The following is a 27,874-nucleotide window of genomic DNA, read 5'->3' on the forward strand; positions in this document are numbered from 1 at the left end:
AATGAAAATTTCAAAATGTCCTGAAAGCATCATAATAACATAGCTAGGCTGATGATCATCCACATTTTTCATGTGCTAACTAATAAATTCAAAAAGTGTCTACATTTTTTACATGAATATTGTGCGCATCCAGATAGCAATATTTTATTTACTAGCCTAACCCCTAGTCTTGTTGGAAAAACACAATTGGTTGTGCACTATAACAATGGCTACAGTCTCACAATACGGCGAATATTATATCTGACCATAACAATTAGTTATTTGTACTGTGCACTTATACCAACGGGCATTGGTTCCCAGGAGTCCATAAAACAGACAACTGCGGTAGGGTGGGGCGAAAAGTAGGTCCTCAAGCCTCTTCAGAAAAGCAAAGAACTTCTAGGGGAAAGCCACGCCCAGATTTGATGGGCCTCGCGGGGGACATAGAAGTCCAGCAATTTGGATAGAAATGTTGAGACCATCTTGTGGAAGGCACAGTGGACAATACAAAGGGTTTTGAACTGAATGTAATACTTCACTGGGAGCCAATGATGCAGCCAGTGGGCGGAAAAACATTACTATATGTGACAGTCCACAAAGAAGCTTCATAGCCAAGTTCTGCAGTGTTTGGAGATAGGTTGCAACGACGACTGACATTTCAATAATCCAAGTTCAACAGAACTCTAACCCTTACCACAATGAAATGCGGTGATGCAAGCAAAAAAGAAAGTACTTTGCAGAACGGTCTCAACTGTAGGACTGCCAGGGGCCACACCTCGTGAAACTGGCCACCAAAGGAAAGAGCCTGCTCAAAGAAGATGTCCAAGTGTATAGCTTTTAGAAGGGAGAGGAGGTCCCAGCTAATCAGTGAGATGTATTCTTGCCATCAATAAGGAGCTCTCTCTTTTATCCAGTCAGCTTCAGGCAGTTGTCTACCATGATTTGCTGGATACCGCTAGAGTATTACTCCAGCTTGCTGAGTGTGTTCAAAGACTACTAATCAAATGTCATCAAATTCTGTGCGTCATTGGCTTACGAGAAGGGCATAAAACCAAAGGAACACACAAACTTCCCTTGCGGGTGGACATGAATAAGAAAAAGAAAGGGGATGAGGGCCGAACCCTACATTACTCCACAGGTAACTATGCGTTTGACAGGCATGAATGGAGGCAGAGGAACAAAATGCAAATGAAGCAGATAATCAGACTGTTTAAGGTGGGTCTAATCCACAAATATTTCCAAATATATTTAAGATCACAGGTGTCATCTCTGAAAAATGGAGTTTGGCAAACCTTTCCAGATCTCTTCGATCCTGTTCTGCCCTGCTTATCACTGTGCCTAGGTTTTGCTGTGCCAGGATGGGTGACCATTCCTTTATGGTTCTCGCCAGCATTGAATGGAACTGACTTCTGCACACTTTGTGAGCAATTCATCATGAATCATCTTTTAAGAAAGCTCTTAAAACCTACCTGTTCACTGCACTATGCTTCTGCTCTGCCACTTGCACCTGGACACTCCCCGGAGTAGCTGTGCGGTCCATAAAATCTAGTTTGTTCATTCAGGTTTTCAGAGCAGAATTCTATATACTCTACTAAACCTTTCTACATGAGTAAGTGAGAATTTTGCAGGAGCTTCTCAACCAAAAAGCTCTCAGATGTTTATAATTGCAAAAAGATAAGCAACCAGCCTCCAAATTACAGCAGTATAATGGAGAAAGCACTCCTCAACAGAGAAAATAAATAATTTTTCAAGTGTAGTAGAAACAGAAAAAGAGTGCAAATGTTAGCTTTTGAATAACTGTAAACAAATGATTTTTCACGATAGAAAATTGTCTTTGCTTAGGATTAGGGTTTCCCTGTGTAATCCTGGAAATCCATGACTCACAGAGATCTGTGCCTAGCTAAAACAAAGGCTTATTATAACCATAAGTGTCAAAAATCGAAGAAAGGAGAAAAGGAAAATGCTACTTACCAGTATGCATCTGTTCTTGGCATGAAGGGCTGCAGAACCACACACTATTGCATTAGATCACCATCTAGTGGTGGGCCCGGATGATTACAATTTGTTGTTGTCTTGGAAGAGTCTTTGTCTGTTGAATGATTCCTCCCTTACATCGTAGTGCGCATGGGCATCGACTCCATCTTCAGATTGTTTTCGCCATTGGGCAAATGATGGAGTTGTATGAGTACAGATAGAGATGACCATGTGTTGTGTATCTAAATAAGATAATACTGGAACAGATACAGTTGGCCATGGAGGCGGGTGGGCGTGTGTGGTTCTGCAGCCCTACATGCCAAGAACAGTTGCATACTGGTAAGTAGCATTTTCCGTTCGAGGCATATGGGCTGCAGACCACACACTATTGCATAGATTGCACAGCAAGTTCTCCCTTAGCGGCGACCACCCGCATCTGTTGCAGTAGTTTGAAATAATGTTTTGAGTACAGCCTGGCCCACACTTGCTTGTTGTTTTGCCTGCACATCTACACAGTAGTGTTTTGTAAATGTGTGCGGAGTAGACCATGTAGCTGCTCTACAGATTTTATTTATTTATTTATTTATTCATTTATTCAAAGTTTTATATAGCGCGAACAAGATCCTTACAGATATCATAGCGCTTCACAATGACAGGGTAGGGGCAGTAGGAATGAACAGAGGTAATGGGAGCAATGTAGTAGTCACTAACATGAAAGGATAATAATAACATACATAAAACATATCAATATACAGTCAGGTAAACAAGTAATATAAGACGGCATAAGTCATTGATCCCACTACAGAGGTGTTCAGGTACACTTTGGGTGTGTGGAAGGCTTATAACAGTGTTTTAGTATAGAGAGAGCACTGAGTGGGGGCAGCGGGAGGGTGCATCAGTGACCCAACGAGTATCATATATTGGTCGGTAGTAAGAGAGTAGCGTAATAGTGTCTCCCTCAAGTAGAGGTATAGTGCCAAAGGACAAGGTGAGCATTGACACAAGGCAATGCAGAGTCTCTGATCCAACCCCTATAGCGTTCAGGAGATCTTGGCCAGAAGGATGGTTTTCACCTCTTTCTTGAAGAGTGCAGTGGAGGAGATAAGCCTGGTTTCAGGAGGGAGCGCATTCCAGATCCTGGGTGCCATTCCTGAGAAGGAGCGCTTGTAAGTTTTCTCTTTCCGGAATCTACGGGGTTTCAGGAGTAGGTTTTTTGAGCTTCTATTGGATCTCGAACCTCCTGATATAGACAGCTTTTGAGCGAGGTAGGTGGGTGCATTGTGGTGCACTGCCGCGTGTGTCATAACTGCAATTTTTAGTTGTATTCTGGCTTCAAAAGGCAGCCATTTTAGGGACTTTAAGTCTGGGGAAATATGCGAATGTTTTCTTGAGCCAGTAATGAGTCTTGCGGCAGCGTTCAGGGAGGCTCTTAAGGGTGCTGTTGTGGATAGCGGGAGTCCGCTGAGGGCCACAATTCCGTAGTCTATTCGAGGGATGACTAACGCTTGTACAGCAGTTCGGAAGTCTTCAGCAGGGAGGAAGGGTTTAATTTTCCTCAGTGTGTTGATTTGGAAATTAGCTGCTTTTGTGGCTTTGCTGACGTGCTGCTGCATGTTGAGCTTGGCGTCCAGTGTGATGCCTAGGGATTTCGCTGAGTCCACGATGGTGGGTTGGACATTGAGTGCTGTTAGGTTGTTGAGCCATGTTTGGGTGATTGAAATTTTCGCCGGGGGTGAGATGAGAAGGAACTCAGTTTTCAGAGCATTTAGTTTGAGGTGATTATCGGCTAGCCAAGATTGAGTGTTAATAAGCGTGGAATTCAGATGTTTGATGTCTTCCGGGGATTGAAGCTTTAGGTACAGTTGTGTGTCGTCGGCGTACATATGGAATTGGACATTAGAGGCTTGGAGCAAGGTGGCGAGCGGTTCCATGACGAGGTTGAACAATGTGGGGGAGAGGGAGGATCCTTGTGGAACACCTAGATCTGCAGGCACAGGTGAAGATAGCACATTGTCGATCTTGAACTTCTGAGTCCGGTTGTGAAGGAAGGACGAAAACCATTTGAGAACCGTTCCCGATAGACCCATTCTAGTGCTTAGCAGCTCCAGCAAGTTCTCATGTTTGACCGTGTCAAATGCTGACGAGAGGTCCAGAAGGATGAGGAGGCAGGACTCATTGCGATCAAGAATTTGGAGGGCGTCAACAATTATGTGTGTCATAGCTGTTTCCGTGCTATGTTTCGCTCGAAAGCCTGATTGATGAGAGTTGAGGAGGTCAAATTGGTCAATGTGTCTTGTTAGTTGGAGTTGGACACATTTCTCCAGCAGTTTGGCCAGGGTGGGGATATTGGTGATGGGCCGGTAATTGTTTAGGTCAGACGGATCAGCTGTAGGTTTCTTGAGTATAGGCGTCACTTGCCCCACCTTGAGGGAGTCCGGAATGAGGCCTTGTTGCAGGGAGCTGTTTATGATGATTTTGGTCCAGAGAGGGAGGAGCAAGGGGATGAAGTCTTTTACCGCATTAGCAGGTAGAGGGTCTGTGAGGTGATTAGAGGGCTTCAAGGTGCAGAGCAGTTTGCAGATTGCTTCTTCCGAGTAGGTATCGAAGTACAGCCAAGATGCCTTGTTTTTAGGTTGAGTGTAAGACATTCTGGTGTTGTTGGGGAATCGACTTACATCCAAGATGAGGTCATTTCTTATGTTGTCAGTCTTTAGCTTAAAGAAAGCAGAGAAGGCTTCACAGTGTGGGGTGTCGCTTGTTGTGCTGTTTGATTGTAGGGGTTGAGTCTTTGTTTGGGTCTTGATTAGTTCGAACAGCTTTCTTGCCCTGTTTTTTGCTTGATCCAACTGACGGCTGAAAAAGTCCGCCTTTGTGCGCTTTATTTTCCTGAAGTAGGCGTTTCTTATGTTCTTAAGCCTTTTGAGGTGCAGTGCTGAAGGGTCCGATCTCCAGGTGCGCTCTGCCATTCGCATAGTACGCCTGTCGTCATTGAGTCTATCATCATACCAGGGGTTAGAAGTTTTGGTGGAGACTCTCTTCAGTTGAAGTGGGGCGACTTCATTGACTACTGTGTTCATAGAGTCAAGGTAGTGGTCCATCAGTGTTTGAACATCCGAGGCACCTGAAGGGGGAAGGAGGATATTGCCGATGTGGGGAGGCAGGGTAGAGGGGTTAAGGTTCTTCATGTCCCTTTTCCAAGTTTTGGATTTGATTGGTTGAGCTGGGATAGGTTTCACTTTTTCATTGATCAAGAAGGTGATAATGTGGTGGTCAGACCAGTCGCAGGGTTGGATCGCCTCTAGTTGTGTTGAGTTCTCTTTGGCAATGATGAGATCGAGTATCGAGCCTTTGTCATGTGTTGGTCTATCGCATATTTGGGTGAGGTCAAGCGCATTAAGGAAAGTTTTGAGACTATTCACCACTGTGTCTTTCTGATCGTTCCAGTGAAGATTGAAGTCACCCAGGTAGACTTGGGTTGTCTGCCGACCGGCATTGGAAGTGATCATGTCCATGAGTTGTTGGGTGAATATGAGGTTGTCACCAGGCGGGTGATAGAAGAGATGTAAAGCACAAGCTTGTTTGCCCTCGCTGGTGATGTCGAGGCAGAGGAGTTCACTGGAGGGGAAGGCGGGAGGGGTGATTTTAGTAACGGAGAGGTTGCTCCTAAACATGCATGCAATTCCCCCGCCCGTCTTGCCAGGGGACCTGTCCAGCCTAATGATGTTATAATTGGGGGGGACTAGTATGTCCATAATTGGGGTAGAGGCTTCAGTAAGCCACGTTTCCGTTAGAATGGCTAGGTCCAGATCCCTAGCTAAGACGAGCTCAGCGATGTCGGAGGAGTGTCTCTGGGCCGATCTGCAATTGAGTAGGATGCATTTGAGTTTGGGAGAGAGGAGGGTGGTCGAGCTTTTTAGTGTGAGGGGGACTTTTCTGAGGTTGTTAGGGACGGAACCTCTATTATTGAGTGTTGGGAGCCTCAGAGGGTTTGTAAGAATTGTGGGTATGGGGATGTGTACGTTGGATATGTGTTTTTCCGGACCTGGGCCATAGGAGTGCAGTAGAGAGCATAATTCACGGTCCGACAATGGGTTGAGGGCACGCCGGGGGCGGTGGGCGTTAGTGCGAGCGGGGATAGTCGGCCAGCGCGGGTGTCGTTGGAGGCGAGGGTATGTAGGGAGGGTGCGTCGTTTGTAGGGTAGAGGGATGGTGGGAGGTAGACTGAGCTGGGAGGAGAGAAGCTCTTTGATTGCGTGGACATCTTTTTTGATTTGTAGCGTGTCCTCTTTGACTTGCTGGAGGGTGGATAGCGTCTGGTCAGGGGGTGTATTGGGGATGGGGTTAGTGATGAGAGCCATTGGAGAATCGTTGAGTAGTGAGTTGGAGAGCAGGCAGGGTATCGAGGGGGTGGATATGCTAGCGTTGTCGGAGTGTTCTGCAGTGCTAAAGAGTGGGATGGCATTCAACGTGGGGGCCTTTTTGTGGGCGAGGGGTGTGGGTGAAGTAGGAGAAGTAGGAGAAATGGGCGGTAGGTGGGAGGCATAGGTAGTGCCGTCAGTGGGAGACGGTGTCGGTGGGTAAAAGATGTCATCTAATGGTATATTTCCTAGGAATGCCATAGATGCCTCTAATTTACGGGTATAATGAGCCCTAGGGGGAATGGATAGAGTGCGTTTTGCTTTTTGGTGACAAATTTGAATGCACTTAACAATTCATCTTGCAATGCCTGATTTTGAAATAGGATTTCCCTTATGTGGAGGAGAAAAGGACACAAACAGTCGTTTAGTTTTATGAAATGGTTTTGTCCTATCAATGTAGTAGAGAAGCGCTCTTTTTACATCTAATGTTTGTAGAGATCTTTCTGCAACTGTTTGCGGTTGAGGAAAAAATACTGGCAACTCAATAGATTGGTTGAGGTGGAAAGGTGAAATGACCTTTGGCAGAAACTTTGGATTTGTTTTAAGAACCACTTTATTGTGATGAAGTTGTATAAATGGTTCTTGAATTGTTAATGCTTGGATCTCACTTACTCTTCTAAGTGAGGTAACAGCTACTAAAAAAGCAACTTTCCATGTAAGGAACTGTAATTCACACTTATGTAATGGTTCGAATGGAGGACCCATAAGTCTTGTGAGAACAATATTTAAATTCCACACTGGAGAGGGTGGTATTCTGGGAGGAATTATTCTTTTGAGTCCTTCCATAAACGCTTTGATTGCAGGTACTCTAAACAATGACAAATGTTGTCTGTTTTGAAGATATACTGCCATAGCAGCAAGATGTAACCTGATGGAGTAGTTTCTTACCTGTAACTCCAGTTCTGTAGTAGGGGTATCTCTGTTATAGTCATAATCTAGTGAATAGTCCCACCCATGTGCGTGGACCCGGAGAAATCAAAAATAATCTCTTAAACTGTCTTCATTGCAGTCCTGAATAGACACTTAAGAGAGAATTAACACAAATAATGCAGCCTAACATATACAAGGCTACAAAGGCCACCACTTCATCTAAACAGTGAAAAGGATAGCCCACCATGTCCGGTTTAACACTATTTTATCAAGTTTTCTTCACAGGGAAAACTCCCCTTCACCAAAATCCTTGAAATGATAAAGAGGAAGGGTTGGACAGACAAGCCCCCATAGGCTTCCATTATGTGTCTTGAAAAGGGATACTGTGCCTTTAAGGAACTCTCCAGAGACCCTCGGTATCACAGAATGCACAGCCAAAGTCCTTTTACTTACAGTTCTTTTTGAAGGTGTATAAAGTAAGGCCTGTAGAATACAATACAGTACCATTTTCTCCACCGGGGAGGAGGGCGGGCGCTATGACTATAACAGAGATACCCCTACTACAGACCTGGAGTTACAGGTAAGAAACTACTCCTTCTGTAGTAGGGGATCTCTGTGTATAGTCATAATCTAGTGAATAGAAAGGCAAGCCCATCCCAACAACCAATCCGGCGGTGGAGGAAAAAGACAATACCACTACTGTGCAAACAGATTACTCAACGAAGCCTGCCCAACCTGAGCATCCGCTCTGGCATCAGAGTCCAGACAGTAATGCTTAGCAAAGGTATGGACCAACTTCCAAGTGGCAGCCCTGCAGATCTCTGCAATGGGAATGTTACTAAGCAAAGCTGTTGTAGCTGCTTTGCCTCTGGTAGAATGAGCCTTAGGCTTACCCCCTAGGGTCTTGTTAGCCTTCTGGTAACATAACTGAATACAGGACACAATCCACCTAGAGATGGACTGTTTAGAGGTCGCAAGACCAGTCCTGACCGACCCATAATTGACAACCAATTGGTCTGACCTACAAATGTCCTTGGTCTGATCCAAGTAGAATTTCAACACCCTTCTGACATCCAGGGAATGGAGAGACCTTTCCGCTGGAGTGGAAGGATTCTGGAAAAACGTAGGTAAAGTTATGGTCTGATTGACATGGAAATCAGAAATCACCTTAGGAAGGAACTTAGGATGAGTACGCATCACAACCTTAGCAGCATGAAATACAGTATAAGGTTCTTGGCAACACAACGCCTGAATTTCACTCACCCTGCGGGCCGATGTAATCGCCACAAGCAAGGCCGCCTTCCATGACAAGTGCTGCAGAGAAGCCTTATGGATGGGTTCAAAAGGCTCCTTCATCAACCTGGACAGCACCACATTCAGCTCCCATGATGGCGAAGGACGCCGAAAAGGAGGAAACAATTTCTTCAATCCTTTCAAAAAATCTTTAATCACAGGGATCTGGAAAAAGGATGTCTGTGAAGGGCATTTCCTATATGCAGTCAAAGCTGCGAGGTGAACCTTAATAGAATGAAAATTAAGGCCAGACTGAGCCAAATGCAAAAGGTATGGAAGAGGACATCTTCCTTGCAGGTTGTCGGAACATAATGCTTGGAAGTGCACCAGATGCGGAACCTCTTCCACTTGTAGGCATAGTAAGTCCTACTGGAGGGTCTCTTAGCTTCCTTAAGTATAGTCATGCAATCTTCAGGGAGATTTAAGTGTCCATATTGCACTATCTCAGGAGCCATGCCGCCAAACTCAACGATGAGAGGTTGGGGTGCACCATCCGCCCCCGAACTTCCTGAGAAGGTCCGGTCGACACTGCAGTCGCATGTGGGGTAGTAGAGACCGGTGAAGTAGGTCCATGAACCACCACTGTCGGGGCCACTCCGGAGCAATGAGGATCACCTGTGCTCTGGATTGAGACAGCTTGATTAGCACGCCGGAATCAGGGGAATGGGTGGAAAAGCATACAGAAAGCTGTTCGACCAGCTGATCCATAGCGCGTTCCCCAGTGTCCCTTGTTGGTAATACCTGGAGGCGAAGTCTCGGCATTTTCTGTTTTCGACAGATCTACGTCCGGAGTGCCCCACCTGTCGAAGATGTCTCCTAGCACTTCGTCGTTTAGAACCCACTCGTGGTTTTCTTGCACCAGCCTGCTGAGAGCATCCGCCTGAGCATTCTGCACACCTGGCAGATGGGTAGCCGTTATCGTCAGTCCTCTGGTTAGCAGCCAGTGCCAGATCGCCTGAGCTTTCTGCGACAGTGTGCGCGATCTCGAGCCCCCCTGCTTCTTGAGGTAATACATTGTGGTCGTATTGTCCGTCTGCACAAGCAAGGAGTTGGTCTGGAAGGACGGATGAAAGGCCTTCAGCGCCAAGTGCACAGCTCTGAGTTCCAGGAAATTGATGTGATAAGTGGATTCCGCCGGGGACCACGTTCCCTGGATCTGTAGATGGTCTGAATGCGCTCCGCAGCCGTGGAGAGAAGCATCCTTGATGACAGTCTGAATGGGAATGTCCTTGTGGACTGGAACCCCCTTGAGGAGATTCTCTGCGGAGCACCACCATCTCAGGGACTGTTGAGCGTGGAGGGACAGCTTGATCCTGTCGTCCCAGCTCCCCCGCTTCTGGTCCCACTGATCCTCCAGACATTCCTGCAACCGCCTCTTGTGCAGGCGTGCGTGTGGCGTGAGGAAGATGCAAGAGGCCATCGACCCCAGTAGAGAAGACACCGTCCTCACTGTTGTAGATGGAACAGCTATGAGAGCCTGAGCCTTCCGAAGGATCGATAAGTGTCTCTCCTCCGAAGGAGACACGCTTGCTGACAGAGTACTGTAGGCACTAGACAGGCGTCGGAACAGACTTGTACATGTTTATGTGCATCCCCAGCTGGTTCAACAGAACCGCCGTCCTGTTGAAGTGCAGTTGCGCTTCCTGGAAGGTGGATGCTTTGATCAACCAGTCGTCGAGGTACGGGTAGACAAACACCTTGTTTTTTCTCAGGTGCGCTGCCACCACAGCCATGCATTTTGAAAATGTCCTGGGTGCAGACTTCAGTCCAAACGGTAGTACGGTGTACTGATAGTGATTGGTGCCGACTAGAAATCGCAGGAACTTCCGGTGTTTCAGTGCAATGGGCACATGGAAGTACGCATCTTGCAGATCTATTGCGCAAAGCCAGTCTCCCCTTTGCAGCGGAGGATAAATCTCGTGCAAGGACTGCATGCAAAACTTTTCCCTGCAAATCCATTTGTTTGCTTGTCCCAAATCCAGGATGGGCCTGAACTCGTTCTTGTCCTTCTTGCGCACGAGGAAGAACCGAGAGTAAAGATCCTTTCCCCTTTGAGACAAAGGGACGTCTTCTATCGCCCTTTTTCTTAACAGGGTATCAGCCTCCATCTGAAGCTCGCGCAGTGGAACTGTGAGCAAACCGGTAGAATCGCTGGAGGCGGGCTGACGAAACGAAGACTGTATCCATTGCAAACAATATTCAGCACCCACTTGTCCTGAGTAATTTTTCTCAACTCTGCCAAGTAATGTTGTATGCTTCCCCCCACCGGAGCGGGTAACGGAAGAGGGGGAAGTAGCACCTCAGGGCCTAGACCCGGCCGGGCCTTTAGGCATCGAGGAGGACTGTTGGCCACCTCTGCCCCTCTGGCACTTCTGGAATGGCCGCCGCTGGTACTGCTGCTGCTGTTGGTGCTGCTGGCGAGCTTGACGACCTTGCCCTCTTCCCTGGGCACCGAAACGTCTCTGGGAGGGACGGAAGGTCTTCTTCTGCTCTTTTGGTTTTTCTAACCCGACAGCCGTCAGGGTTTCTGCCTCCGCCTTCATGCGGTCCATCTCCTCATCCGCATGTTTACCAAAGAACGTCTACCCAGGGAATGGCAAGCTGGCGACTTGCTGCTGCGCCTCTGGTTTTAGCGATGTCAGACGCAACCAGACATGGCGTCTCAGATTAATCCCATGGCAGTATCCATGAGCCGCCAAGAGAGAGGAATCAGCAGCTGAGCTGATTACCTGATTGGATACCATCATGCCCATATTGATGATTTCCTGGAAGTCTTCCCTCTTGCCCCTCGGAAGGTGCTCCAGAAACTGCTGCAGGGACTCCCACAAATCCGGCACTGGGTCTGATCGAAGGAACGCTGGATCGGAGTCTGGGGCCCTGTACTTTTTCTGCAGCCGGGAAGGAGCGGATTTCGTTGACGCCGGAGTCAAGAAGAGCTCCTTCACCGGTTCTTCCAGCCCTGGCACCAAGGGCAACAAGGGTCGAGAAAAACTGCCGCTTGTGTAGGGTCTCGAAAATTACCGATGTAGAAGGTGTGGGAACTGTTACCGTAATCCCCAGCTTCGCTGCCCCTCTCAATAACACCTCTTGAAAAGACACTATGTCATCGACCGGTGACACCCTCGTACAGGGGGAATCCGATAAGGTGGGCGAGTACTCCCTAGCACTGGAAGAATCCGTATGCCGGGACCTTGACCTGTCCCTCCGGTGACGGTGCTGGGGCCGTGTCGAAGACCGACGGTCACTCCTTGACCGGTGTCTCCGTTTGGACCGTGACCTCGATCTCCTGGGCCTCTGGCGATCCACTGGCCGTACAGGAGGCGGAAGCTGCGGAGGCAGAACCGGAACCATAGGTTGTGGAGGCCTCGTGGGTGGTGACGGGAGGCGCGGCAGAGATAGAGACCGCGGAGTAGGCCGCGGTGGAGGAGGAGGAGGTTGATGAGGGGGAATTGGAGGAGGAGGACGACGAGTCTCCTTAGGCAATGGAGGAGGCGTAGGCGTCCTGAGCCTAGAAGGCGAGTAGGTCTGCGAATATTCAGAGTCCGAAGACCTAACCACTCTTCTCTTTTTCTTCTGTGCAGGCCTTGACAATGAAGTCCTCGAGGCCGACCTCTGTGCAGCCGAGCGCCGGCGCCGCCGCGACCGTGGGCTCTTGGATGCAGAGGACAGGCTGACCACTGAGGCAGAGGACACAGTCCTGGCCCTCGACCGCCCCCTAGAGGTCGACCTTTCCCTCTGTGACGACGACTTCTTCTTAGACGTCGACCGTCTCGACGTTGATACATCCCTCGACGTCGACTCTCACCCTCTCGCCGTAGACTCTCGTCTTCTCGACGGCGGTGTCGCCTCGACGGCGAGCGCCGGGGCCTCTCGGACCCCTCTCGATGTCGACGGTGTCTCGACGACGATTCAGTCCTCGACATCGACCTCGTCCGAGGTTTCGACGTCAGTACCCTCGACGTCGAATGGCAACGCCGCTTCGCCCCAGAGCCCTAGGATGACGGGGAGCATATGGTGGTCATCCCACTTGACGCCAACGTCAAGGCTATCGACGTTGACGGAGATCTGTGCCTTTTCCTGGCCTTATCTTGACTGGGGAGCCCCCCAGAGGCCGAAGCACGGGCAGAGGACGAAGTCCCTCCATGCCCAGACCCACCATGGTCCTGATGTCTCCTTACCTCCAGGCCTTGGAGACGGATTTTCTCTGTCCCTCAGGGTCCTCTTGGAGAAGGATCTGCAAATCTCACAGTCTTCAGGGACATGAGAGGATGGTACACAGAGGATACACACTCTGTGAGCGTCCGATTAAGCCTTCTTCCTGGAACACTCAGGGCACTCGAACAAGGCAGGCATATTCGACAGGAGAGTGGCCAAAAACCCCAGCAAAAGGAAGAAGAAGCAGTCAGATGTCGAGTGAAACACTCAAAACACTTGAAAAGTGCCAAAAAATTGAAAAAACACTCAAAAAGGGAGAGCTCAATGCTCCAGGGTCCTGCTAGCAGAAGCCGGAAAAAAGAACTGAAAGTAAAAGGACTTTGGCTGAGCATTCTGGGATAACGAGGGTCTCTGGAGAGTTCCTTAAAGGCACGGTATCCCTTTGCAAGACACATAATGGCAGCCTATGGGGGCCTGTCTGTCCAACCCTTCCTCTCTATCATTTCAAGGATTTTGGTGAAGGGGATTTTTGGTAAAATAGTGTTAAACCGGACATGGTGGGCTATCCTTTTCACTGTTTAGATTTAGTGGTGGCCTTTATAGCCTTGTATATGTTAGGCTGCATATTTGTCTTAATTCTCTCTTAAGTGTCTATGCAGGACTGCAATGAAGACAGAGTAAGAGATTATTTTTGATTGCTCCGGGGTCCATGCACATGGGCGGGACTATTCAATAGATTATGACTATACACAGAGATCCCCTATAACAGAATGAGGAGTACGCTAAGTTAGATCTTTGCAGATGTAACAGGTAGCATATGATGTTTTGTATGGAAACATCTAAGGGGTTGATGTTGTTATGTGTGCAATATACAACAAACCTTTTCCACTTTGCTGCATAACATGCTCTAGTGGTAGGGCGTCTTGCTTTTTTTATGACATTCATGCAATCTGGTGGTAAATTTAGATATCCAAATTCAAAGACCTCAGGAGCCAAATCGCTAGATTGAGCTGCATTGGATCTGGATGCCTAATCTCTCCTTCGTTCTGTGTCAATAAATGTGGGGAGAGTTTTAGTTTGTGATGTGGTACCGCTGAGAGTTCTAGTAGCATGGTGTACCAGGGTTGTCATGCCCACGTTGGTGCTATGAGAATCAATGTGAGAGAATGTTGGTGTAGCTTGCGTACCACTAATGGAATTAGTGGGAGAGGTGGAAAAGCGTACGCAAATTTGTTTGACCAGTTCATCCATACCGCATTGCCTTTGGATAATGGGTGTGGGTATCTGGAGGCGAAACTTGGGCATTTGGAGTTGTGGTTTGTAGAAACAGATCTATCTCTGGTTGACCCCACTTTTGAAAAAATGGTTGAAGAACTTGATGATGAAGTTCCCATTTGTGTATCTGTTGTCTCTGACGACTTAACAGATCTGCAACTTGATTGTGAACTCCTGGTAGATGTTCTGCTAATAGAAAAATGGTCTGAGGAATGGCCCACCTCCATATGTTCTGCGCTAGCCGGGAGAGCTGTAGGGAGTGTGTTCCTCCTTGTTTTTTAATGTAGTACATTGCTGTCATATTGTCCGTCTGGACTAGTACAGCTTTGTTTGATAGGTAATGCTGAAACGATGTTAGAGCTAGAAAAATCGCTAGTAACTCCAGATGATTTATGTGGAGTAGTTTTAGTTGCAGTGTCCATGTACCCTGTACTGTGTGTCTTTCTAAATGCGCTCCCCATTCTGTGAGAGATGCGTCTGTGGTTTGTATTATTTGTAGAACAGGTTCTATAAACAGCCGGCCCTTGGAAAGGTTTTTGGTGTTCCACCATTGCAGAGAGCGATATGTCCGGTCGTCTACCACCACCAGATCTGTTATTTGTTGCTGAGCCTGATTCCACTAACTTGCCAAGCACTCTTGTATGGGGCGCATTTGTAGGTTTGCATATGGTACTATAAAAATGCAAGATGCCATCATTCCTATTAGTTACATGAACACTCGAGCTGGTAGTGAGTGTTGTGGCTGTAATCTTTTGATAAGATCCTGCATACTTTGTATTCTTGTTGGGTTGGGGTACGCTATTGCCTTGGAGGTATCTATTTTAGCACCTAGATACTGCTGAGACAAGGACGTTTGGAGATGTGACTTCTTTTGATTAACTGTGAATCCCAGTTTGTGTTTCAGGCATATCGATTGATGCGTGTGCTGTACACATTGGTTGTATGACTTTGATTTTATTAACCAGTCGTCCAGATATGGGAAGAATTGAATGTTGTCCCTTCTTAAGTGTGCTGCTACTACTGCTAGACACTTTGTGAACACTCGAGGTGCTGTAGTTACTCCGAAAGGGAGTACCTTGAATTGGTAGTGTTAACATTCTAGTATGAACTGTAGGTACTTTCTGTGCGATTGATGGATGGGTATGTGGAAGTAGGCGTCCTTAAGATCTAATGTGGCAAGGAAGTCGCCCTTCTTTAGCATCGGTAGAACCTGTTGTATGTACAGGTTTAGGGCCTTAGATCTAAAATAGGTCTGAGGGACCCGTCCTTTTTGGGTATGAGAAAGTATAGAGAATAAACTATTGTGTTTTGATGTTGTTTTGGGACTGGTGCTATTGCATTCTTTTGCAGTAGTGATGCCACCTCTTGTCTTAGCAGTATGAGGTGTTCTTGAGACATTAGACGCTGCCTGGGTGGATAAATAAAATAAATAAATAAAAATAAATATTGTTGGAGGAGTGGAAGTAATCTCAGGCAATAACCTTACTGAATTATTTGTCTTACCCACCTGTCTGTGGTGCTGGAGTTCCACACAGGTAGGAACTGTTGTAACCTCCCCCCGACAGGAGTGGAATGGTCTGGGGGTATGGAAGGAAGTCACTGTTTGGGAGTAGAGGCGTTGCGATTGTTGTTTCCTCTACCTCTGCCCTTATTGTTGTTTCCTCTATACCCTCCTCTATATTATCCTTTACTGGGCGAGGTTTGGTTGGGTGCTTTGTAAGAAGAGGAGGTATTGTCGGTTTGGAAACCCTTAGAGGCGCCCACGGATTTCGCCGTGTCTGTATCTTTATACATCTTTTCTAGTGCACTATCGACTGATGGACCGAAAAGATGTTGTTGGTCAAATGGGTGGTTTAAGATACTGGCTTGCACTTATGGTTGGAACCCAGAGATGCGTAGCCATGCATGTCTACGCAACAATAACCCTGTATTTATTGCTCTAGAGGCTGTGTCTAGTGCACAGCGTATGGAGGTATTTGTAATGACCTTGCCTTCCTGTATTAGGTCAGAAGCCCTGGTTTTATATTGTTCTGGCAAGTGTTGCATGAGTGACTCTAACTCAACATAGTGAGCCCCATCATATCCTGCTAACAAAACTTGAGTGTTAGCAATCCTCCAGACATTGGCTGCTTGTGAAATGGTGCGTTTTCCTGAAGCATCCAAAAGCTTAGACTCTTTGTTAGGGGGTGGAGTATCCCCTGTTGTCTGCGAGTTAGCTCTTTTTCTCACATTTGACACTACCAGTGAGTCCAATAGCAACTGTCCTTTAATGTATGCTGGATCAGTTGGAGCCGCTTTGTACTTCTTTTCTAGTCTGGGGGTAATTACCCTTGCTCTAACTGGGTCTTTAAATATTTCTGGTGCATGTCTTACCACTCCACTAAGTATTGGAAGGGTGGTTGTGGTCTTATGTGACGACATTAGTGTGTCCATTAGGAAGTCCTCTTCCACTGTATCTGTGTGTAAGTGTACTCCATGGAAAGTGGCTGCTCTATGAATGAGCTGCATAAACCCAATAGTGTCATCTGGGGGAGATGGTCTAGACTGGTATACATCGTCTTGTGGCAGATCTGGTGAATTATAATCTTCCCATGGGTCACCTGATGGCCCAGGAATATCACCTGGGTCATTAATGTCGTTTATATGATGTTCACTCTCTACCTCTTGTGAGTAGCTATCCCCATCATCCTCATCTTGTGGTATAAGACTATGTGTACTAGATGGTGAATGTACAGGAGAAATTTCTATTGGTATTTCTACTTCTGGTGAAGGAATCCTTATGGGGGAAGTTTGAGCATGCTTTTTTAGAGGAAGTGGCGGTGGTTTAGGATAGTCAATTTTTCTCTTTTCAGGCACTGAAGTGATATGTCCAGTCTTTGGATTAATATGAAGAGTCTTTTGCTTGGGTCAGGTTTGAAAAGCTCTTCTACTGGAAATTCCTTTTTTGGCGCCGATTTATTTGGTTTAGGGACGAAATGCTTAGCTTTTACAGTGTCTATTGTCTTTGGAGCAGGTTTTGGTTTCGGTTCCGAAGACTTTTTCTTAGGATCGGTGGTCTTTGGATCCAAAGTTTTTGTTCCCGGAGTACGTTTGGACTCATCTACCTTCGGAGCCGAAGTATGTTTCGGTGCCAGAACCGTCTTCGGGTCCACTTTTTTCGGAACCGGGGTGGTTTTTGGTTCAGTAGCTTTGGGCACCTCTTTTGGTGCCGAACTTGCTTTCGGCTCGACCGCTTTCGGTACCGAAGGATGCTTTGGTGCCGGTGTTAATTTTGGCTTAAGAACCTTCTGCTTTTCGGGACTGACAGACTGACTCAAGCCCGAGTCGATTGGAGGCTTTTTTATATTCTTCGCAGCCGAGCCAGAAGGCGGGGCGTCGGAAGGTTTTGGTCGGTGTGCACCTGGACCCGAAGGTGGAAGTGGAACCGAAGCCTGTCCCAATATGGTGGGGTGAACAGGGTCGACGTCTGTACTCACGACCTGTTGACCAGCTGGAAGATCGTCATCTTCGGATTGATCCTCGGCTCCAGAAGCTGAATCCTCTGCTTCGGAAGCGATGTCTTCGTGCTGCTGTTCTTTGGCCTCTACTTCAATCGGAGCCTCGTCTATGATGAGATCTGGTGTAGATGAAGATGACTGCGCCATTACTCTTCGAGCTCGACGGTCCCGGATGGTTTTCTTGGACCGGAACGAAGCGCAGGCCTCACAGTCTCGACTCTCGTGCTCTGGAGATAAGCACAGGTTGCAAACCTCATGAAGATAGGTGTGAGGGAATTTGTGTCCACACCGAGGGCACTTCTTGAAGGGTGTTCTTTCCATGAGCCAAAGGCCCAATTGCGCAGTTAGGCCCGACAGCCCGGACGAACGCTGGACTCGAGAAGTGAAGCCTTTCTTCGACGCTGGTAACCGGAATCACTGTCGAAGACGATGCCGATGGTATTATGATTGATTTATGAATTCGAAAAGAGATCGGTAACGGGACCAAACGATGAACACATCCGAGCCCGATGGCGGAAAAAAATAATCTGAAGATGGAGTTGATGCCCATGCGCACTACAATCTAAGGGAGGAGTCATCCAATAGAGAAAGACTCTTCCAAGACAACAACAAAGTGTAATAATCCGGGCCCACTACCAGATGGTGATCTAATGCAATAGTGTGTGGTCTGCAGCCCATATGCCTCGAACCTTACATTTTCTTTCTAAGAAATCCAACTTTGTGAATCGGGCCCGCAGTGCATAAATGAGTATACGGTATACAACCTTTACAACTAAACTTTTACAACGAACTACCATTACAACGCAACTTTTACAACGCAAACTATTACAACGCATTGCTCTGGGGGGCGCTCTAGGATAGGGAATAGGTTAAGTTACTATCCAATAACCTTCCCTACTATCCACGGGGACTGGAGTTGGAATAGTAAATTAAACTATTCACTATCCAGCACCCCAAAGCGCTATGCGTTGTAATGGTATGCGTTGTAAAAACCGCGTTGTAAAGGTAGGCGTTGTAAAAGTATGCGTGGTAACGTCATACATCCGAGTATACTAAGGCCACATAAGACAGTCAATCCATTTTAAGTGGCCTATGTCAAAAATGCAACCTAGAGTAACCTGGACTACACAATTAAGTTAAACAAGGAAAGATGTACATAAAAGTGGACCATAATGCATTGTTCAGCAATAATGGCATGTCCATAAAAGAAAAAATAGCCACTGCCTAAGAACTGATTTATTCATTGAAGGCCTAAATACCTAGAAGAAAGGGAAATGAGTTGCCAAACCACCCTTTCAATGTGAGCTTTTGTTACCATTTAGCTAGCTCCAAACTCAGACAACACTCACAGGAGGGCCTTGGCGGCCAGGCAATCCGGGAAGGCCATCTCTACCAGGCTGTCCTGGAAACCCGGATGGTCCTCTTTGCCCTTCTGCACCTGGGTCACCACGTTCCGCAAAACCGGTTCCAAAGGCTGGCTCTCCCTTTTCTCCCTTGTAACCAGCAATACCTTTTGGACCAGGAAAGCCCTATAATTAAAACAATATAAAAATATCATGTGAAACAGGAACTTTTACAACACAGTCTATTAGAATTTGAAACAAAATATAATATGCTCACAAACATTTACTGCACTAGACTTCTTAGGCCCTGGGGACACCCAACCGCCAGGACCTTTTTTTTTTTATATGAAATGGAGGTGGCCGACTGTGCCAACCCCCTACTCCATCTCCCAGGGCCACTACTTAAAATAAAGGGGAGGGGGAGCTGCGTGGCCAGCCTCACTGAAACTTGTTAGGCCCTGGAGACCCCATCCCCTTGGCCTTTTTTTTTTTTAATTAAAGAGAGGGGGGCACCTGGCACTCCTCCCCGGGCCTTGCTTGACCCTGGGGACCCCAACCCCAAGTCCGGTTATCTAACTAAAGGGGTGGGGCTGCGTGGCCCTTCTCCCCAAGCCTTGTTCGGCCCTAGGGACCCCATCTTCCAGGGCCACTACAAAAATTAAAGGAGAGGGAGGCTGCGCAGCCCACCTGCTCGAAGCTTTGCCAGCCCCCGGAGACACAATTTCCTGGGGCCTGCATCATTCAAGGTGGGTTCCCTTGTGCCCACCATACATTCATTGTGGGCTGTAGGGGGATCCGGCAGTGCTCCAATCGGAGGGAGAAGCTACTAATACTGCTATCTCTGGGTGGGAGCAATATTTTGATCTGTTTCCCTGCCCGCCTGGCCGGTGACAGCATTTTTAAAGCTCATAGATTGCGAGTCCGCCCTGGGAGATGGGGTCCCCAGGGCCCTTAATGGCTCAGGAAGGTGGGCCGCGCAAACTCCTCCCTATTGTGAGTAATTTTATACCTAATGGTGGGCTCCCTAGGTCCTTGAGAGATTTGGGGAGGGGTGGCAGTGCGGCCCTACTTTCCCATATTGATTCATTTCGGCCACAGGGGTGGGCTCCCCAGGGTCTATCATGGCTCGGGAAGGGGTCCACACGTCCCCCATCCCCATGTACAATTATTTCAGCACCAGGAGGGGCAACCCGGCCCTCCTTTCCCATATTAATTCATTTCGGGCAGGGGGTTCCCCAGGGTCTGTCATGACTCGGGAGGGGGCCCACGTGTCCCCATCCCCATGTACAATTATTTCAGCAACCGAGGTGGGATCCCCGAGATCTGTAATGGCTGGGGGGGGGCTGCACGGCCCCCTCCCATTAATGAAACAAAGCGCCCCCTGATGCTGTAGGAAACTGGGCGTTTGTTGCAGTAGTCCCCCCCATTTTTTTGCTTGGTATTTGATGCAATTTTGGCTGAAGTGCACTGGGTTCCTGATAATCTGGTCCCCAGTTCCAGTATTCTTTTCCCAAACAAGGAAACTGCAGAATTGATCCCCAACCGGCCGAGCCTTTAGCACCTCAGTAAGTCCATAGTAAGTGGTACACCTGGTGGCTAGGGCATAGCTACTAAAGAGGGGCCCTAAGAGCTGCATCATATTTTTTGCCACTCTAAGGAACCCAGTACCAAACTCATGCAGACTGCCATTGCGGCTGCATGACAAGGTGCTCTAAAAAGTGAAAATATGACATGGCACACACCTGTATGCAATGTCCACCATCACTGAATGTAAAATTTGTAAGTCAACCCTACGGAAGGCTTAACAGCCCTAAGGCAAGGTGCATTATATTACATGTGAGGACATATCTGCATGAGCAGATATGCCCCTGTGCTGGCCAGTTGATTACGGACAGTACAAGTGAACAGGGAAGCCACCTTAAGGTATGTACTGGGCAGTGGTAAAAACGAGTTACCCAGCTACATAATGGCTTCACTGAAAAATATGGCGTTTGGTATCAAACACCTCATATTAATAAACCTACACTGATTCCAGTGATGGTTTTATTAATACCTGCACCCAGAGGGCACCTTGGAGGTACCCCCTGAACCCCACTATCTCTCAAGTGCACTGGCTGACTGGTCCAGTCCAGCCTGCCACCACAGACGAGTTTCTGATCCCCATGGATGTTAGAGTCATGCTCTCAGAGGTCAGAAACAATGCCTGGTCTGGTGAGAGATAGTTTACACCTCCTCCTCCTGGAAAGCTAGTAAATCCGTATCTCGAGGCAGAAGCCTACAAAGGCCTCTGACGAATTTGCTATGAAATCCAAGGCTTCCCCAGACAGGAGAAATTACACCCCCTGCCTTTGGCCCATTTGGCACCAGGTCAAGCAGGAAAATGTGCTATGTAGGAGGCGTGTTGCACTGCAATGCTAGACACAACTTTAGGGTGGGCAACCTGAAGTGAACACGAAGATACAATTTCCACCGTCTTGTACGTAGTAGAATTCTGGGACAGAGTGATGCCCACTCCCCAAAGGAAGTGGTAATCCAGGGGGTGTAGTGACCCCAAGGATAAGTAGCCCATTGCCTACTAACCCTCAATCCCCTTAAATGCCCCTAAATGTAATATTTAGGGGACCTCCTGATACCAAGACTTCGAATTTTAATGGACAAAAAGAAGTGGGTAAACAGGAATGCTGACCTGAGAACAGAGGAGCAAGACCGACTTAGCGTCAACCCTGTCAGCCTATCTACTGCACCCGACCCTCGTGTAGCAACAGACTCGACGAGCTGCTATGCAGACTCCAAGAAACCCAGAGGGCTACCAGTGCTTCATCAATTGTCAAAGAAACTCCCTTGGAGTACAGGAGCTAAGCGCCTGCAGCGCAGACACCAAAGAAGAAAGACCCAGTTCACCGACCTGCCACTTACCATAACTACTAACGCAGCAGCCACCCAGGAAGAGGAAGCTGTGCCCCAACAGGTCAGATCCGTCCTCCCTCCAAGTGTGGAGATGCCAGGACTGACCAAAGCCGCACAGTACCCATACCTGGGGTACCAGGCCCCTTGCACCAACCAAGGCTGGTTGTGTCCAGACTGGACACAAACTCCAAGTAAAACTAACCTGCACGTCAAGGGACTTCAGGAACAGTGAGACCCCCATCGAGAGTGGTCCAGCTGTCCAGTTTGCTCCTCTCATGCAGAAAGAAGACAAAGCGAGAGCCTCCGACTGCCGCCACCCGACCCCTTAAAGCACCTCTACACCCATGCCCCACAGCCAAAGCCCAAGGGAGGTGACCCTGCCAATGGGGTTATCAAAGGCTAAGCCCATAGTTGGGTTTGCCAACACTGGACAACTAGTCTCTTTTTGGAGACCTCCTCCTACCGCGAGTGACTCCAGCACGTGACCAGACGCTAAAAGACACCACTGCACATGAGCCCAAGAGTCTGAGCATCTCACCACCGGTATACCTACACGCCCGAGCCTCTCTAGGTTTGAGCCCCCCTGTAGTCCCTACTTGCAGCCTCTTTCCAACCAAACCGATCTCCATTGAAGTAAATGGGACACCCAACGCTGTCACACACCTCTGCACCCGGATGCCCAAGAGCCTCCCAAGGTGAACTGTTGGTGTGGCCTTTGATCGTGCCCCATACTCACCTTTAGTCCTGGAGAACAGTCCCTTAAGTCACTGACAAGTGCCCGAATGCAATAAAGGTTTTTTCCCCATACATTACCACTTCAGAAATTGCTGTGTCAACTTTTGAAAAGTATACAAATTTTTACCTCTAAAAGTACTTACCTGATTCCGATGATTTTGGTATCTAAATTAATATAAAAATAAGTGTTATCTTCAAATTTGGTGTTTCTTTATTGAGTGTGTGTCTCACTTACTGCCTTTATGCGTGCAATAAATGCTTATTACTACCCTCTGATAAGCCTAACTGATTGCCCACACTATCACAAAAGAAAGCATTTAGGATATAATTAGTGTCCCTGGCAGTAAATCCGGGTGACCTGGACTCTTTACACAATGTACCTCAATTTGGTCCACTATATAAAAAGCCAGCTTCCTACAGCTGCCATTTTTGTATGATCTTGAGGGAGTCCATACCAGTGCATATTAAGATGTAACTTCACTCACAAATACACTCTCCTTTTCTTTTTTTATTTGAGGAGGGCTGACACTCTGCAGGGGTCTCTTTATATCACACACCACCCACAGTCACCTGGTTTTACATATTTAAAGATGGAATTGGCACATGGGTAAAAACAGACACATTGGTATTAAAAGTGCGAAAAAATGGTAGCTGTAACTCAAGAAGCTCTTCACTAAATATGGTGAGTGGGTGAGCCGAGCTTTCTTTTCTTAGTATTGGAAAGCATTACACGTTTTCACAAATAAATCCAAGGCCTGCTAGTGAATTCCCAGCTTCTATTTAATATTCTCCAATGTTTTCGAGCTGTACTTACTGGTGATGCTGGAATTCCAGGCGGGCCCATCACACCAGGATCACCTCGATACCCTTTGAACCCAGGAAAGCCGGAGATGCCAGGCCTGCCCGGGGGTCCCTCGATTGGCTCACCATTCTCACAATCACAGTCTCCTGCATCTCCTGGAAGGTAAAGGGAGGATGGAAATGTGTCAAGATAGAAATGCAACAATTTGTATTCACGCCGTCTAACGAGGTCAATGCAATTTTCTTTCGAAATGAGGAAGAAAATATAAGAACAGTTTGAAATATTGCTGTCATTACGATCAGAGTGCACTGACATTTAAAATGAAGCACTTCTTTTATGCAATGCTCTGGCACAACAAAAATGGTTAATGATAATCTTTATAACCCTAAGTATGGTATGGACGGTGAAGATGTATGTTGTTTGCTGTTTGAACCTTGTATATTCATAGCAGCAACTATAAACCGGGACAGAAACCAAACTGAACAGAGGTAATCATTCTTTTGTCTAATTTTAAGATCGCTTTTTTGGAGGGCCAGCATTCAACAATTCTACGCGTGTTTGATGCTAATGACACATCATTATGCCAGTGTGTATCTTAGACACACTGGAATACTATAGTATCAATAGTCAATCCTGCCTTCACAAGCGAGGCCTGTGCATGACTTGAGATTGTGCCCACTTTTAGGGCACATTGTGAGGAATGACCCCATTCCTGCTGAAGACCTCTACAATGGAAGAAATGTTAGGGGCACCAGGGCTCCAGCAGATAGTCTGATCCACGCTTAATCCTCTTGTGTTCATTCTGTGTTTATGGAGACAGGTTAGTCAGAAATATTTGAATGTGATTCATATGGTCATTTCTCTTAGTGCCCAGTACTTTATGATGACTAACAGGCCAGGCGTTTTGGTCTTTCTGATGGTTATTGCCAGGTTTAAGAGGGGGAAAAAATCGACTGACCTTGCCACCTTTCAACACCTACTATGTTTAAGTTGCAAGAAGAAATAGAAAGTTCAGTCTTTAAGGTTTATCTTGCACCAGTTGATTACTTTATTAGCCCTGTATACAAACCTGCCCCATTTCAGTCTTTTATGGTTGTATAATTTTGGTTATGAAAAAGGTTTATAGCTATAGAGTCTTTAAGAGACATTGTTACATTGGAGGTGCCTGAGATTTAAATCCTTAGTTCTGTGGTGATTTATTCTTGGCTCCTTCATAAATAATAATTGTAAGGAAATGCCCCTATTTGTGTGTTTTTTCGACTCTACGAGTGCTCTGAGCCTTCTAACCACACCTCAGTTCTAGTGCCCGAACCCTAAAATGTCTGTAGAATTGGCAGTATCCAATTGGAAATTACTAACTTGTAACTCTCTACTATATGGTATCCAGACACCCAGGACATATAAGTTGGAGGGGTACCTCAGGGATTGCAGCACAGGTTGTGCCACCCTGGAGGCCCCCATGGAAAATATTCATGTACTTCCAGTGGGGACAGGCATGCAGGCATTGTACTACTGGCACTTGTGCTGAAGGCATATAAATCATTGGTTCTCCTTCTCTTTCCTGGACATAGGCAAATCTTCTTCTGCTCACAGGTCGGAGTGATGCACGGTTTAGCACATTTAATTTACAGACGGTCAAGAAGCCAGTTATTTGAGTTGGTCCATTAAGAACTAGCTGATGGCTCCCAAGATTAGAGTTTATCAAGAACACTTTGTTTTTATTTAGTTGCTATTTTTAGGACTGATGCTTACACAAAAGGCTTGAGTCTCACAAGACCGGTATGAAGGTGGTGTGAAATTTAGGCTCACTATCAATCACAATCATTTGACAGTATGTACTTACCTAAAACTGTTGACTTTTTTTGTATTATTAGTAATCATTTATATAGTGCGACTATCACCCAACGGGCATATTGGTGCTGGTAACTCTTGGTAAAGAGGGGAAAGTCTATTAAAAAAGGTAGCACTGTGCTACTGTACTCTAACCTTCCATTTCCAGGGGAAGAGCCGGGTCTTTAGATTTTTCCTGAAACTCAACAGGTCGGTGGTTCTTAGGGAGAGTAGAAGGTTATTGTATAGCTGAGATCCTTTTACCTGGAAGGCTCTACCTCCAAGTCCCATCTTTCTGAAAGAAGGAACAGATACTAGGCCGGCATGGGATGAACTTAAGGTTGGTGCCAGACTATATAGATTTCAACTTCCTGTTGAAGAGCTCTGGTTCCTGTGCCATTTACTGGCCTATGTAGTATGCGTAAAGCATTAAAGATGCACCTTCTTTTTACTGGCAACCAGTAAAGTTCCCGCAGTGTCTCAATTGCAGAGTCCGGTCTTCCTTTGTTTAGTGCAAGCTTGGCAGCCAAAACCTGAATCCTCATGAGCCGTTTGAGGCCAATTCATAATCATTTATGACTCCTGACGGAGTACTATAAGAGTACTATTACACATACTCACACCTTCCTCTGTGAACTGGCCATGAAATGTCCAACTCTCTTTTAGTAAAGGTGCAAACAGGGCACAGCCCTAACCTTTTGTACTACATGTGTATAAATATTCCATTTTAGATTTTTTAGGCCTATTTATGAAGGCATTTATGAGTATGTGAAGCAGTACTATGACTGCACTACTTCACATACTAATAAATGCTTTTGTACACTGCTCCCCTGGTGTGCTAAGATAGCACACGTCAATGTCAAATATTTAAATGAGACGTACCTTTGAACCCTGATGGCCCGCGGAGTCCGGGAAAACCTTGAGGGCCAGGTGGGCCAGGAACACCTTCCACTATAGATCCAACTCCAATGACAGGACCTGTTTGATAATATGCAACAAAACAAAATATTCAAGGCATCATTTGTTTTAAGAACTCCACTACATGAGCAAAATATTGTCTCAAGAAGAAAGCAAAAAATGCATTTAGAGGCTTAAGACCGCTGTTATCTGGGGGGAAATGGTAGGAAAAGCCTACATAACGGGTATTTATTTTTGGAAGGAACCTGAAATATTCTTCATAAATGTCTTTAGCAATTGTGGTGCACACAGAAATTTCTAAAAAAATGTATCACTCTGAATAAAGCCCAAGAACATGGTAAGACTGCATAATTATGTTCTAACAATGCACTGAAGAACAAACTACAGTGACACCTTTTATTGCAGACACTCTCCAAGACGCAGCTTCCTTACCGTAGAATTATCCGTAGGTGTCAAATTGCATCTGGAACTTTTTTGTGAGCAGTATCCCTGCGCTCTGGTTGATGGTGTTGTTTGGCTGCATGTGACAATGTAAGCACGGGAAGTGACGTGCGAGGTGTCAATATAGGCCCCAATCCTGTGTGGTGACGTCAGTTTCTTTTCAGGACTTTCCATGCCAGGAACTTGAAGCCACGACGAACACTGACCACTGGTGTGGAAAACTAGGCCCTGAAAATGGAAAGCCCTGTCCCTAGAAATTCGTTCGTAGACCGAGGTGATTGAGTGTGTTGGTAAGGAATTTGTGGCTGGCTACAGCTTCTACCAAGTAAGGCACTATCAAAGAAAAATAACGTGTTCATCTGATAGAGACTTCTAGCTACAGATTCCTTACCTTAGAATAGATATCCAAGCAATACCTCCCAGGAGGTGGGTCTGCAAAACAATTTCACACTAAGAAGTCCTGCAGGACAGACCAGGCAAAATTCCCCATGCATTGGACCTGAGTGTCCAGGCAGTAGTGCTTGGTAAACTTGCGCAGAGACACCTATGTTGCTGTCGGGCAGATGTCCAGGACCGGAACTCGACATGCTAAAGCAGTGGTCGCAGCCTTATCTCTGGTGGGGGGATTGCTTCTTGGCCAATGTGTAGCAGATTTTAATGCAGGGCATGATCCATCGGGCAATGGTCCGCTTCTGCATGGCCTTTCCCTTCTTTGCTCTGACATACCCATGAAGAGTTAGTCGTCCACCTGGAATTCTTTTGTGCAGTCAAGGCAGAACGATAATGCTCTTTTTGGTTGCTTCAGTAAAGTCGCTCCTCTTCTTGGAGGCATGTGGCGGAGCGGAAAAAATAGGCACAGTGATAGATTGGCCTACATGAAAGGAAGTGAAAAGATTCAGCAGAAAAGAAGTTCTAGTGTGAACGACCAGCTTGTTTGGGTAGATGCTTCGGTATAGAGGCCTGAATGACAAAGGTTGAAGCTCATTGACCCTCCGGGCAAATGTTATTGCCACCAGGAAGACCTTCTTGAAGAGAAAGAGTCTGAGAGGACAATTGTGCAATGTCACAAAGGGACCGCACATCAGAAAAGTTAAGACCAGATTAACATCACACTGTGGCATGATGAAGGACGAAGGTGGAAATGTGTTGCAAACCAGTCAAGTACCGATTTACAACAGAGGATTTGAAGAGGGATGGCTGGCAATCGCAGAAAGGCTGAGATGTCAAACATATAGTTCTTTAGGCATAGCCCTGCTGTGCAAGAGAAATGATAATGAGAAGGACCTGAGAGGGGAGCAGAAAGAGGGTCAACTTCTTTCTCTGGACCCAATACCACAAACTTGCCTTAGTGGCAGGCGTATACAGGCTTGGTGGAGGAACACATGGCTGCCATGATAACAGTGCAGACTTCAAGCGGAAAGTCAAAGCGGACAACTG

At 46.8% G+C, this 27,874-nt stretch overlaps 1 protein-coding gene across 2 annotated transcripts in view; it reads right to left on the bottom strand.

Annotated features, from left to right (window-relative positions):
* Nucleotides 1-27,874, bottom strand: part of COL4A6 (collagen type IV alpha 6 chain) — a 907,271-nt gene that overhangs the window by 268,796 nt on the left and 610,601 nt on the right. For both annotated transcript variants that reach the window (XM_078688783.1, XM_078688784.1), the window contains 3 exons: nucleotides 25,961-26,056; nucleotides 23,261-23,403; nucleotides 18,811-18,990 (listed from right to left, as the gene is read on the bottom strand). In XM_078688783.1, coding sequence (XP_078544909.1) covers nucleotides 18,811-18,990; nucleotides 23,261-23,403; nucleotides 25,961-26,056 — 419 coding nt within the window. The remainder of the gene's footprint in view (nucleotides 1-18,810; nucleotides 18,991-23,260; nucleotides 23,404-25,960; nucleotides 26,057-27,874) is intronic.

This window comes from Lissotriton helveticus, chromosome 4_1 (assembly GCF_964261635.1).
Source record: "Lissotriton helveticus chromosome 4_1, aLisHel1.1, whole genome shotgun sequence".
NCBI lineage: Eukaryota > Metazoa > Chordata > Amphibia > Caudata > Salamandridae > Lissotriton > Lissotriton helveticus.